General features: G+C 36.9%; 1 protein-coding gene across 1 annotated transcript in view; it reads right to left on the minus strand.

Annotated features, from left to right (window-relative positions):
• The window catches only part of PCDH11X (protocadherin 11 X-linked), a 542,595-nt gene that overhangs the window by 141,890 nt on the left and 385,381 nt on the right, over positions 1 to 15,324 (minus strand). The window contains exon 7 of the mRNA XM_067304432.1: positions 3,624 to 3,822. Coding sequence (XP_067160533.1) covers positions 3,624 to 3,822 — 199 coding nt within the window. The remainder of the gene's footprint in view (positions 1 to 3,623; positions 3,823 to 15,324) is intronic.

Genomic DNA, 15,324 nt, shown 5'->3' on the forward strand with positions numbered 1-15,324 from the left:
TCCCCATAAAACCTCCACATCAGCTGGACACATTGGACAAAACCAGCTCTCTGATTGCCTAGTACTGCTCCCAACATTTCCTTAGCAACTAAAATATGTTTTCCTGTAATACAGTTGTATGTAGAATCCTACTGCTTTTTTTAGAAAAAGGTATGCTATAAAATGATGCTGCTTCAATTTGCTTTAGACATTTAAAACTTTTCCATTTCTGGCTTTTTACATTGTAAACTCTCAATACTGCATTAGCACTTTTTTCTCATTCGATAGATTTTAAATACATTCTTTTGCGTTGTTAAATTTCACCCTTGCAGTTGCATTCACTGTAAATGGTGTGGAAGTCAAAGAGAACTAGGGTTTTTGGCAACATCTTCACTAGTCTGAGCAATTTATCAGCAGAAAGGAAACAGATTGTGCACAGAATAAGCTGGTATTTTTTAAATACCACATACATTAGTGCTCTTGCTTAAGGATAACTTTCTCTACAAATCTATATGCAAGTTTATATTACTATTCACTTAGCATGACAGAGTTTACTGGCATCTGTTCCTTATGAACCTTCTACAACACTGCATGTTACTGCAAAATGTTTTTTTGAAGTGGCAACTAAATTAAGAAAAGACAAATCATTTTAAATGGTCTCTTTCTAACTTTAATTAGTATAGTCAATTAATTTTAAAGGTGATCTTAAAAATGGCTCATAGTTTTCTAACTGTTTTATTCTTACAATAATTCTTTCTCCTTGCTTCAGTCCTACTTGGATGTGAATTTGTAAGGCTTGCTCTCACCAATATTTCTCAGCTTTTATTATTTTACTTTTACCAATACCGGATTTTTTGGGGTGTTTTGTAATAAGCACTTTGCTATTGCTAATAAATGGAAGTTTCCAAAATAAAACACTTCTAATATTAGAGAAAAAAATAAAACTAAAGAACTGCATTCAAGAAATACAAGAGGGAGAAAACACATGCGAGTATATCCCTGCACGACATAGCATTTGTCATCAGCGTTCACATGCCATTTAATAACACACTAGGCTCTAGGCATCATTGAAGTTGTTTCATCCTACATTATCTGTTCTGTTGGCAAAGTTTTGCTAAATCACTATCAGCTGATCGATCAGGCTTAATATTTAAGACAATGTTTCTGAATAAGATGGGTCAGATACCAAAGATCTTGAGATGGAACGAAGGCCCTGCTTAATCTGTTGTACGAATTCAGGTACCTACCCACATTACCTGACTGCATGTTCCATTCACTCTCTCCTTTCACATATCGGTCCATGAAACAGAAACAGAAATATTCTGAATATATCATGCCACTCCAAATCAGATGGAAAAAAAAAACAAAAGCAAAAAACACAACATGTTTACAGAGGAAATCATCAGTTCAGCATGGTTTTCACTGTTTCACTATTGACTAAATTTGTCACACATGCACAAATGAATGAAATGAAGCTTATGCTGAAAACGTTCATGGATCAGCATGAAAGATATATTGGTTGCTCTTACCTTACCTACACCAAGTTACTTTTCAGCAGTGTGTCATCTGACTAAAAATACACTACTTCCCTTCCTCTTTTACTTAATTGTATGAAAGCACAAAACAGATATCAATTTATATCTGCTTGTTTTTGTGCCACTAGTTATTGTCATCAATACAAGCATAAAATACTTTTAAAAATGGCAAACTATGTTTTTTCACACTGTAGGCATCACTCTGTATTGTATCAATTAGATTATTTCAATAAGATATAAGTTAGAAGAGGAAAAAACTCCTCACACAACACAAATGCTAATTATACTGTGATTTCAAGTTTAAAATTGAACTGTCAGATAATTAGGTGATTAAATTTTCTTCAGACTTCACACTTGAAAAGACACCAGTTGTCTGCTTAGTCTCTGCACAGTGATAAGTGTCAATGATATCCAGATGTCATAGTATTATTAGATGTAGGCCAACATTCTAGAAGACCCATGATCCATATTTCTTCTGAAATTGTAAAAACTGGATTTAAAAAGCACGGACAAGTCCAAAAACTGGGTTTAAAAAGCGCTGAGTCTCTTTTAAAACGGCAAGACAGCATCCACATGCCTGTTCTAATGATTTGTCATATCCCAGGTCCTATTTCATGATCTCTGCATAAGAGGACTCAAATGCTGATTTCACATACATCCTGCTCACTTCAGTCAAGCATGAATATCAGAGTTATAAATAACAGAAGGAGGAGGGAGCTGGAAAGTAAGCTCAGACCATGAATATGCATAGAAAAAGTAGCAAATATAATACATATTTGAAATTTGCTTTCTTTTTGACTATATTTGTAGCCCTTAAGAGTCTCATTCTGTGAAGAATTTGGCTTGACTGCCCACGATATTTTTAAGAGTATATTGCAACCTCACATATATAAACACAAACCGAAAGCAAATGATGGATTATATTTTGAATGGAGTATTGAAAACTTGTACTGGTTCTTGTCAACAGGCTATCAACTCAGATAGCTAATATTCTGGCATTATTTCAGGAACGATATAACTTAACACAGTTTCAAAAGTCCGAAACTGAGGATCTCCACTCGATAGTTCATGAGCTAAAGGAAAGTGGTGTATGGAACACATCCAGGCAGATGAACCCCTCAGCCTCCAGTCTCGAGCAGCACAAGGCAAAGACGACAGCGTGATTTCCAAAAGCCAGGCTGAATTTGTCAGAGCCAGCTCAGAGGCAGAGGTAGTAATCTTCTGCTTGACACAGGCTGCTTTTGTCTGTGCAGAGATATAACTAACCTCTCACAGAGCTATTTCAAGCGCGTAGGACTTATTAATTCATTCTTCATGATACAGGAAAGCAGCTGAAGTTCAACTTTCAGGCCAAGCTGGGGCCAGAACAGCTGTATTTGCACATCACTTTCTAGGCCACTAACAAGGTCTCAGAGGTCTCCTTATCAATGGCACGGTTCATTTTAATCCAGATTAAAACAGCTCATGGATAATTAACAGTTGACTATAAGGTAGAGTCTCGAACCAGCTATCACAGTCAAATCAGAGAGAGCAATACCAGTAACTGTAGTTCTAAAATGGTCTTGACTTCACCTTGATTTTGCCTAGCTGTTTTCAGTGTCATAAAAAGCCACTGATAACGGCAGAATTAAGCAACAGACAGACTCTTTTTTGATAGTTACTACGTACCACAGCTGTTCTCAAAAGACAAATCAAAAAACTGTTCTTTCTAAAGAACTGCAGTGAATTCGCAGACCTACGTATTATCCAGAAGTTCTTCCCATTGGAACAAAATAGAGCACAGGATAGGGCAAGCATTTAAAGAAGCATCAGGTCCCGCAGAGCGGTAACCATGGCTGTAAGGGCAATAACGTTAACCTCGTCAGAAAGCTCATGTGTGTATAGCACAGCAAATCCATAAAAATACCAGGTAATCCAGAATTTTCAACAACAACTCAAGAGTGTTTCATTTCCAACGGTCAGACTTATTTTGAACCTCTAGAAAAATAGGGTGGTTTTTTTTTGCCATGTTAAAAATCAACATTCTGTTTCAATCACTGCCTTAAAAATAAGCCCACTTTTGATATTTAAACAATTTAATGACAAATATAACCAGGGATCATCACTTACTGGACTCCGGGTCTGAGTTGCCGTCTCCTTCTGTCCGGCTGTTGGGTGAAGCTTGTTCATAGTACTCCTCCTGGGGGAAGCCAAGGGGCAGAGGGTGTGATGTGCTGGCTCCGCCGCTGGGCTCATGGTCTCCAAGCCCACTGTCACTGCAGCTTTCCTGGGAGCCATCTGGTAGGTGAAATGTGACACGGCGCTGAGACTACAAGGAAGGAAGAAAATTATATGGTTTCTACTACAGTATCAGTAATTGCTTAATGCAACCAATTTAGGAAATGTATTATTTCAGCTATCTGCTGAAGACGCATTATCTACAGTTGTGCACAATTTCAGGCTTTCATGAACAAGCAGCCCTGCTTTCAAACCCGCTTCACTTGACAGCAGTGTTTTTTTCTGTTTTTTAAAACTGTAAGCCCTGATACAAAATGAAAGACACCTCACACTAAAGAGATTCTGTCAGACTTCACAGGTCTTTGGATGCCTTTTGTATATTGACTTGGAGATTTCAATCACTATTTGAGGCTCAATTTATTTCTCTGCTAAGTTTTCTAGATTTTTTTTAAAAAAAATCTTTCTCATTAAAAGTCTGCTTCACGCTTTGGGGCCTAAAAATGTGGCATACTTCTAATGTTGTTCTGTTTTTCTAAGTCGGGGAAAGAACAATAACAATCCTTATGTATTGAAAACAATTTTAATAGATTTTACACATCCATTAAACCAATGAATTACAAGTAGATTCCACTACTTTCCCTCAGATGTTTCACTACAACCATTTTGATTTCCATTATACCACAGATCTGTATCTTAACACAAAGGTTTCAACCTGGGAAATACAGAGAACTGAGGAAGCAAAGCTGTCACGACACAGCTGTTTACTTGAAAAAAGGGTCAGGTGAATAAAGTACCTGAAGTATTAAGCACAGGACAACATTTTCATTATTACCTAAGAGATTTTGAGTGAGTGATTTGGGAGCTGAATATCTGAAATGTAAATCTGTCCAAGTATTAAAAGACAATAAACGAGCAAGCAAATAAGCAGACTCTCCTGGTTGTATCTCGGGAACATGAAAGAATAAGGTTCAGAAAAATAAAAGTCAATTTAAAACATTCTTAGCTTAGTACTATTCAAAATCTCATTTGAAAGCCAATGAAGAACTGCCTAGTTCCAGAATCACTGGGATTAGTAATGCCAGAGATTAGATTTTTGATGCAATTATGCAGAAAGGTATATACTGTGTTTATAATACAGCAGATGTTGTCAGAGATGCCTATACGTTTGGTCCTTATACGTGACGGTGTCAAACACCATCAGTTACATGAAGTTTGTGCTTTAAAAAAAAAAAAAAACTCTATTTTTAAAATCTCTTTTTATCACTGTGACATTATTACATATGCCCAAAGACAGCTGCCATACAGCACAGTACAGCCAAGAAAACGGCAAGATCAACTTTACCTATGTCATTCCTGACAGATGTTTGTCAAAACTGTTCTTAAAAGCTACCAATAAGAAATTCACAGCTTTCCCAGAAAATCTATTGCAGTGCTTCCCCATTACCAATGGAGAGGTTTCCTTCTAATGTCTAACTTGACTCTTTCTTGTTACAAAATAAATCACTGCTTCGGTTCCACCCATCACAGTCTGGTTATTCCCACTCATCTTTTCGATTTTTTATCACTTCACTCTACTTTAGAATAAACAGACCTTATTATTTCAATCTTTCATGTGTTATCTCATCTTTCTTACTGCTTTCCCCTGCATATGTGCTCATGTCTACATGCATTTTTGTGCACTGCTCAAAACTGGTTACAGGACTTCAACCAAGACCTTTAAAGTGTAGCGCAGCACAGAAGGATCATTTCCCATCTCCTGCAGCGTCCAACTCTACAGGTTGCACCACTGCTTTGCCTTTTTCATGGCAGCGTTAACATGCTCGCCCTGCAGACCACTACCATGCCTAGCTGCTTTTTCTAAGGATTTTTTGCCAGTTGTACCTTTTATGTCTGTGCAACCGATTATCGGTGCCTAAGTGCAGCACTCTGCATTCATTCTTTTGGATATGATCCTATTTTCCCAGGTGATTTCTTCCATGTCCTCAAGCACATTTTGCATTCTAACCCTGCTTTCTGACACAGCTCAGCAGGTTTATCAAATTCGCAGACGTCAGATATTCTACCTCATCATGCAGATCTTGAAGTAAAATTAAGCAAGGAATCCGTTGAAGACCCCTGAAACCCCCCCCCACAAAATTACATGGCATCACGCAGGATACAAGGGAGAGAGGAGATACCTCCGGTGACTGCAGGAGAGGCTCTAGAACCCACAGGAAAAATTTTCTGATGGTGAAAAATTCAGAGCTGATTAGCACGCCCACGCACATTTTTGGGGTGACCAGAAGAATCTTTATTATTTAACAATACAGCTACTTGTCTGCAGCTGTTTCCACGGCCTCAGCTGGGCTCTCTGGAAGGCCATTAGGGACAGTGTACCTTCTCCTCCTGCCTGCTACTCTTTTCCTACTGCAGACACCACCATGGGACTACATGGGCTGTCTCTACACAGTCCAGAAAAACAGATGGTTTTACAGAAATTACTAATGCACCTTTGACCTTTATCCTACCCTACTTCTTATTCATTAATTGCTTCTCAGACCACTATTTATACTAGCATTCTCAGTACACTATTATCTGAAAAATCTGAAAAACTGGACTTATGTTGAGCTGATCCAGCAAAAATATTCCCACAATGTTTCTGATTTACTCCCTGCATAAAAAACTGCACCTAGCTTGCATATAGGTATAGTTACTGCATGTGGAAATTGAATATATTATTTCATATATTTTTTCTTAAATGAGACCTTGAGTGACATCAATTACTTTTACAATATTTATGAATAATCAAACTCCCTTGCATAAACTGTTCACAAAACCCATGTTTATTTACTGAGGTTTACATTGCTTTTGTGCTGCCTGGCGCTGTGTATGTGCTATTTGGCACCCATGCTGGAGTAAATCTGCTCACCTTCAAGCTCCTAGTGAACTGTAAGAATAAAATATTCTTTAGAAGCTATTACCCCAAGTTTTAGATTTAGATACCAGTATTAGCTTTCAAGAAAAGCTGAGAATGCAGTGGTTACTATTATGTACAACTGGGAGTCATTATGTTTAAACAAATGAATTTTTCTGTTCATGGTTTGTAGTCAAAATACTGCAGTTCTTCAGAAGATGACAGTGAAGGAGACTAGAAAGTCATTAAGTCTTTTATTAATTGCCTACTCCAATGAGAAAAAAAAAGAAAAAACAAACCCAAAACAAAGCCCTCAATAAGCAACCCTCATACTCATTAAAAGATTGCTTGCAAATATTTAGTTACAGAAATTGAGACACTATTACTAGGAAAGATAAAAACATATGATTTAAAATAAACTGGCATCAGCTAAAGGCTCATGATTTTTAATTTGACAATGTCCCCGAATATGTCACACCTGATAACACTGATGACAAAGCACTTATTTCCGGAAGAATTTATCAAGATGAAAGAAAAAAACAGCTATTTCTCAACATAACAGTGCTGCCATTTTCCTAATTCATGCAGACACCAGACAATGATCTGGTACAAGTCATTCTAATAAAATTTTGCCAAAAGCTGGGACTTATCTTCTGTCACATTTATTTTGGAAATTTCCTCCTTGAGGCATTTAAATTTCAATTTATAAGATTACAAAATATCCTCAGACTCCAGCTGTTTTTCTATTTATCTCCAAAGAGAGTTAATGCCGACAGTAATAGAATAACAAGAGTTATGGTTTGTTTTATTTATTTGACTGAAAGTTAGTATATTTTTTCTAAAAAACAAGAGAAAAATACAAGCAAAACCATTATGTATTCTTACTGGATTCCAAAAAACACTGATGTAAAATGAAAACTTCAGAGAAACTTGCAGTACAGACAATTAGAATGGTAGCTGAAAATAAAGTAAAAATTTAAGGAAAAAATGTACAGTATTCTATAGTTTCTCTGATATATTTAACAATATTGAATTATTCTTTACGGCTATGAAAAGAGTATTTTGCTTCCAGAGGTGTCATAAGCCCAGTCACAAATCCTATCAGAGATCTCATTTGGCATCCAAGAAAGAACCGCATTTTGTAAAAGTAGCATATGTCTGGAGGGAATTATCTCAGAAATCCTCAAACCTTTTACTCTCATTATTGAAATTTATGTGAAGACTGATCAAAGCCTCAAACTATGCTGTGTTCAATCTTTCACTACAATAATTAGACTGTGGCAGTGGGAATAATAAAAGATGAGTCTAAGTAAATAGCTTTGGATACATTGAAGAGATGATTTCTGGAATTATACACCAGGGGTTAGCCAATTTATAATCAAAACCTGAAGAAAGGGAATAGAAAAACCAGCAGACATCATCTGAGGAACATTAAACTATTAACCTTACTATCTTCATTCATTGAAGCAAATGAATATCCTTTTAAAAGGAGATCCTAAAGAAAAAAAAAGAAATATTACTTTTTAAGTTGTGTTGAATTATTTATATTATTTAGATGATAATTCTGATTTAAAACAGACCTTATTTAGGAGATGCTCTAAGATAGCATGGAAACAAGAGAAAAGAACTAGTTCAACCTTTTTCTGCACTGTTAAGCAGCCAGTGAATAAAGAAGTGATCAAAACATATTTTTAATTTTAAGATCTATTCTTTGCTATTAATATTCATTTTCTCAGTTGGTTATGCCTTTCAAATGCCAGGAAAGTGTGAAATGCATATTATAAATAACTATAAAACAACATCCTCAGTAGTGGCCAAAAGTTCTTCTCAACAGTGCTTAAAGAAAATCCCTACTCAAACTATAATTTCCAGCTCAAATCTTTTTAAACTTAACTATAATTTTTGTTCCATAACTACCATCTTTTGCTCCATATGCTTTGATGGACACACACAGAACTCAGCTATTATCAATGTAAAATTCTCAGAATCATATAAAAACAAACAACTTAAAAGGATCCAATTCCCACCCGATGGGAAACAAGTCATTGTATTGGAACTCAAGAAAGAAAAGCCAGTATTTTTCTTTTCTCTAAATTTATTAGGGTAAATTATTGCTATTATAGCCCAAAGAGTTTCCACCAGTTGTTTTATAACTCTGTATTTCACATACTTATTGTTGCTCAGAGCAGTAAATATAAATTAACATATCCAGAGCGTTCTTTTAAAGTACAAGTCACAATTTTAAAGACATGGCATTTCTGGAATTTTCTTAAAAAAAAAACAAACAGAATTATGTGAATTAGTCCTTTCAAGATTTGAGAATTTCTCTTTTCCACAGAAAATACCGTTCAGGTTCACGGGTACTCCTTCTTTAGGTGGAGCACATCAAACCAAAAAACAGATGCCAAATCAGATTTTCACCCTGAAGTTGTTCGTGAAATGAAGGGGTTTTTTAAAGCAATAGTAACAAACCTGTAAAGCACAATAAATAATTCTGGCTTTGTTTAGTTCCAGCTCAACCAGGGAATCTCACCGTTTTCTCAGCTAATCTGAGCATTTTCTACTCTAAGAAATCTCTTCCAAATCATCCCCTGAACTTCAATTAAATAGACAAATAGACAGGAGCTTTTAATAGCTCACTTTAAAACATCATTATCTGAATTGGAGTCATTCTCGGGAGTCAGAAGCGTAACATTTATAGAACTCCTTGCCATAAGGTGTTGCGGATGAAAGGTTTGCCTGGTTCAGGCAGGGAGCTCCTCTGAGGGCTACACTAAGGAGAGCCAGATAACACCCTGACCTGGAAACAGTGTGAGCCCAGGAGTGCGAAGAGGGTATCTCCTGTACTCTTGCCCTCTTTTTACTCTTCCCTGGGCATCTGTTTGTAGACACTTCTGGGTTCAGGCTAGATGAAGTCTTTGTCTTCACCACTATGATACTGATAATCACTGCTGGACAAAAGATTACAGAAAGGCTATACTATGGTATTATCAAAGCCATACAGCAGTATCTGCCAACTTCTGTACATAACAGAAACCTCATCATGTACAGTTCTTCAGCTGTAGCTCAACATTTTTCCCTTTGTAGCTATATGGACTTTTAATTTGGACGTAGAAGCACTAAAGCCTAACCCATATTATTCAAATTGGGCCACCTCACTACATTATCTAGATTACATTGTAATGGACAAAATATGTAATCTAGCACATTATCATTTATCACTCAAATCTGAGTAACTTCTGAATTTTTAGCAACAATAATCTGTATTTTCTTTTGGAGCATCTATAAAGATATTCAACAGTCTTAGTCACCATTGTTAGGTACAACTAGAAACACCCCACTAATAATGAAATCACTATCGTAATCACCTCATATGATTTAGTGGCTGGTTTTTTAATTTCTTCAACATGGCCTGCAGTGATCCTGCATCGGACTATTTTTTGAAGAGCAAGATGAAGGCCTTCTCTATTGGGGTGGGTACTACATATCACAGTAACAGTATTCAGCCAATTTGACTATTATAAATTTAAGTCCAAGCTTAGTATACATTAAAATCAGCTTTTTTCCCTTCTCACATAAAAAAGAAAAACCCTCCAAATTATTGCCAATATTTTCATCAACCTTACTTGTCATCTCATAAAGATCAAGCTTGTTGAACAAGCCCTCCTTTTTATTAAACAAGTTCAGCTGCGTTACCTACTGTCCTCTTTATCGATTACATCCCTTTAAGCTTCTAATTTTCTTCATGTTTGTCAAGTCAAACAGATCTACTGTTTCCCAGTTTACCATATTTACCCTTTTAATATTGACAAGACATTACATTTTCAAATGCCTAAAACTCCAGAAATCCAGGATAAACCTGAGTGTTTCAAAGAACTCCTTTAGACATTCTTGCTGTAAATTTATCTAGTCCTCTTGATTTAAACCTCTTTAACATTAACAATTGGTATCTTACATCCTCACTAATTACAAATGGAAAATAGAGCATCTGGCTTCTTTCTAAAGAACAGAAAGCAGTGATAAATACTTTTACTGTTCTTCCCTGTGATTAATGATATAACTGTTCTGAAGTACTACGAGATAGGTAAATAGTTCTAGGCTTTCACTCATTCTTGATTTAAATAACTCCTCCCACTTAATTAATTTATGTAGGTATAGGAAGCATAAGCCATTAATTTCCAAAAGGCAAGGGAAAGCTTAGTTGGCTGCCCAGATGAATGCCGGTTAAATATGGATGATTATTCTAGTCAATAGTTTTGAAGTGAAAGGATTGCTACCTCCACAGGAAAACAGTGGAAGAGAAGGCGTCCCTTCACCTGCGCAAATGGAAATTAAACTTGTCAAATCCTGCGGCTGAATTCACTCACACAAGCAGTTGGCTCAAGCAAGGAGAAGTAAACTTGGAAGCTTATATTGTACTTTTATCAAAAACATTCAGGGTCCCTTTTTAAAGCTATACTTGCAGGCTCCTAAATTAATTTCTTAAAAGCATGTGAAATTTTACCCAACCGATAGAGAGTAAGTGCAAACTTCATACAGTTCAGATATTAGATACTGCAAAAGAATAATTTTGTGAAACCCTTTTTCAGGTAGGTAGAGCAGCATAAAATCTTTTCCCATGACATGCTTTGAGAAGCAAATGTTCGCTGATACCATGCTTCCCTGATGTAAGTAAAAACTAAGTTGATACTCCAGTTTTCCTCTTGCAACAGGCAGGCCATTGAACTCATTGACCGTCCAACTCGTTGTTGAACAAACATATTGTTGATAAACCTATAACTTCACACATTTCTGATTGAGAACTTCAGTGGGTATTTATTTTCAGAACTGAATCCTCTCTGTAGCAAAAACTATACCTAACATGCCATTTTCCATTAACATTCAACATGTAAATTCTTTTTTTGCATTTCTCAACATAACAAAGAACTGTAATAAAAGAGCAAATAAAACTGAAAATAACATTTAAAGCACTGTCAAACATTTTATTTAGCTTTTGAAAGGCAGTTATTGTATGCTAACTAGATGTCAAAATGATAGTTGAAAGCATGCTTTTTAAACTTTAATTCATGTAAGTCTTCAATTTGACGTGTGATTAAATAAAAATTACATAGGAAAGATGTACTATAGCTGTGCTGTTGCTAAGGTTGAGAAATTGGAAAGTCTCAGTTTTAACTTTTTTTTATTCGTTTTTCGCTTTCCAGGTTATCATCTTTGACGTATTATCTTGAATGCTTGATTTCTGATAGACAAAGCCATTTTCGTTAAGATAAGATAATAATAATAAATAATAACATAGAAACATTTTGGCAATATTTGACATCACTTAGCAGAAATATTCACAAGGTGTTACTGCAGTTCTGAATATTTATTTTAAGAGCAACACTATTGCTTACTTAGTAATTTCTTGGTGTTAAATACTGAAATAGAGCAGAATTCACATTTTCATAAATGTACATAGCACTCTAGCTCTAGTTTTGTTCTGTAAATTTATACATTTCAGCTGTGGTTCAGATAGATATATTTTGTCTTTCTTCACCTATTAGGTATAGATTTATGGAACAGCAAGTGTTGTTCCAGTGAATTACTCACTGACCTCCAGCCCCTACTTTTGCATTGTATCAGTCAAGGCTAAACCATTAAGTGCAAGCATGATGAGGTTATTAGAGCTATAGAAAACAGGAAGAAATCTCAAGAACATGATTCAATTTCCATTTGCAATATTTTTCTATTCAGTTTTTCTTTTAAAGGTCAATTCTTTGTGAAGCAATACCATGTGCATATAACTTCACAAGGCATCACAAATATTCACTTGAAAAGGCTTGAAAATACGCCTTCCTTGTTTCTAACAAACAGAGCTATTCTTATCAATGTTTCCCAGGAAAATAGACCTGTATCTGATTTTGGTTCTTCATGTTAAATTTAGAAAATCTCCTGAAGTCATAAGAAAAACATGCATACATAAGAGACAAGACATGCTCAAGGTGTTTTCTCAAACCTGCTGGTACAAGTAGTTGCGCACCACTTAAGCTTCATTTCGTCCTAAAAAATAAATCTTGGCTCCAGAAAATTTGTGCCTTAAGGTGTGCACTGGTTATTTGAATGGGAAGACTTCAAGCAGTTCATATGTAATACGGATATGGAATAACCTTATGCCCAATATTCACATACAGAGTTATATAATGTGAATTCATTTTGTTATGGTACAAAAATTACGGCAAAGGGAAGTCTGCAGTATAACCATTAGAACCTGAAGAGGTGGAGCTATCTAGAGATAAATAAAGAGAAGGATCTATTCAGTTTCTTTTGGAAAACAGTCCCATACTTTTTGTTCCGAAAATTCCTAGACCACATTTCCACCAATTCTGATATCATTCACAGTAGCTCTTGATAGCCAGTTTTCCCGAAGAGGCTTATCTTGATAGTATCTGCCATGATTTCATCAAAAACAGACTATTTCCAAAAATGGTTTTAATTACAAACCAATTCTGACATTAAAAAGTTACCATTTCTTCAGTCAGGTATAGTTTACAGTTCACAAACATTCTCCCCAACTAACAAAACTACCCTTTTTGCATTCATCTAAAAACACACATTCAACCTCACCTTTGGAAAAATAAAAATCCAACGTAAAAAATTTAATCCAGTCTAGTTAAACATATTTAACTAATGATCAGTTGCCACACACCAGAGTGAGAGTTCCAGTTTTTATTATTCTGTTTTGCGGGTGCTAGTTTGGAAACCAGACTAAGCCCTAACCCCCTGCATAAGCCACATGAGCAAGCTGCCTGGCAGCTCTCCGCTTTGGTCTGGGAGGTGCTTCGTGAACTCACCTGCCAGACTGGGCATGGCAAAATTCAGCTTGCAGGCCCAAAAGCACTTTGCTGCACGTATCCCTAGCTCAGCAACAGGCGTGTGTTTCGGACAAATATAAAACACAAAATGAACTGCATTCAAACATACCAGAAGTGACTTCATTCTAATTTACTGTAATCTATGCCGGATGAGTTGCTAGTGAACTGAAGACTAGTTTTTAATTCATTCAAGCATCAGGCGAAGATTTTTTGCTGCATTTGTACAGCTTTATTGCAATGGATTTGAAAATGAGAATTATATACACTAAAATTAATATTTTATTATTTCCATAGTGCCCATGATTAATATAACAACTGCACTTCTACTTTAAGACAAAATACACACATATATAAAAGGCATTCAATCCATGTCTGAGTATCTTTATGGATAAAGCCACCATTATATATACCATGGTGTTAAATTCATTCCACTCTTGAGCTGCCATGTCGTACCTCAGGTATTACACACAATATATTACATGTTGTCCCAAGAAAAGTTTTCATTACAGCTGTTAACTAAATTTGACCAAAAAGCCACCATCATAATTCCTATTTACAGAGTCTTACAGCTGCATTATCTGAACATTTTTGGAAATCAAGCCACAGCCAGGGAGAATCACCGGGGCGGGTTTTGATGCCCTGGCAGCTCCGGCGGGCGAGGGCACCGAGGGCTGGAGGAGAGCTGGGGGCACCAAGGGGCCCTAGCGTCCCCGAGCAGCCATGCCTGGTGCTCCCCTGCCCCACCAGCCCGGTTTCGGCTCGCTCGGCCCGGGGCACTCAGGCGTGCTTGGCCCCAGCTCAGCCACAGCCCTGGCCGATCTGGACCCCAGCCCATGGGCTGACCGCCCGGACTATCCCTGGCCCCTTGGAGATGCCCAGGGCCACCACCGCAGTGCCCGGCTCCCTCGCTCGGCGAGCAGTTGCCCTCGCTGTGCCATGGGGGAGAGGTTTGTTTGAGGTATCTCCCTAGCAAGGGCCAACGTGAGGTGTAAATCATCAAGAAAACTGAAGGCCTTTCGCAGCGAGTAGGAAAGCAACTCTTTGGCACGTCGCTGGCTAATTTCTTCTCTAGAAGTGAAACTTTGAAGGTGGCAAACCTTCCCCAACTTCCATCAACGTTACAAGAGATATTGCAGTCTTTCTCCGGCACAGGAGTGCGAAACATTTCACACTGCTATCTCTACTGAGAAATCATCTCAAGACACTTGTTCCAACAGCATACATTTTTTGTAACAGCCTTTTATTTGTTACAGCAACAAGTGTATGATGTTTGATATCAAGTCTTTGATCAGCTGGAATGGGTACTGACCATAGGTAAAATGGAAGAGTAAAACAAATAAATTTTACACAACTGTCAGAAAGCGTCTTGCTCTTTCCAGTGAAGAGAAGGAACAGCCAGAATCAGAAAGTTTCCCTTTCACCCCGAATGGGCTCTTTGGCAACCTGGATTTGTCCAGAGAAGTGCAAGCACTGTCTTTGCTGCTCTCTGGCAGTATTTGCTTGCCATATTCATCTTTTTGTCCTTTAGCAAATATCCTTTCACCGCCTAAATTACCCCTTCTTAATTTTAAATTTACAGTATATTGGCTATCTGAGGTTACCTATCTAATGTGCACTCTCATGGCAATTATAATTAGTCCACCTTTGGGTGAAATAGTCAAGCAAAAGGCAAGAAAATACAAAGAAAAGCTCCTGGCCTGTATAAATTAAACTGTAGGCCACAATTTACAAGCAGTGATGCAGCCCATTCTTTATTTGCTTTGGACAAAATAAAACTCTAAGAGTTTTTAAATATGACACCCTTTTATTAGCATTACACACACTGAAGTATAACTGTCTAGGATAACTT

The sequence above is a fragment of the Apteryx mantelli genome, chromosome 13 (genome assembly GCF_036417845.1).
Source record: "Apteryx mantelli isolate bAptMan1 chromosome 13, bAptMan1.hap1, whole genome shotgun sequence".
In the NCBI taxonomy this organism is placed as follows: Eukaryota; Metazoa; Chordata; class Aves; order Apterygiformes; family Apterygidae; genus Apteryx; species Apteryx mantelli.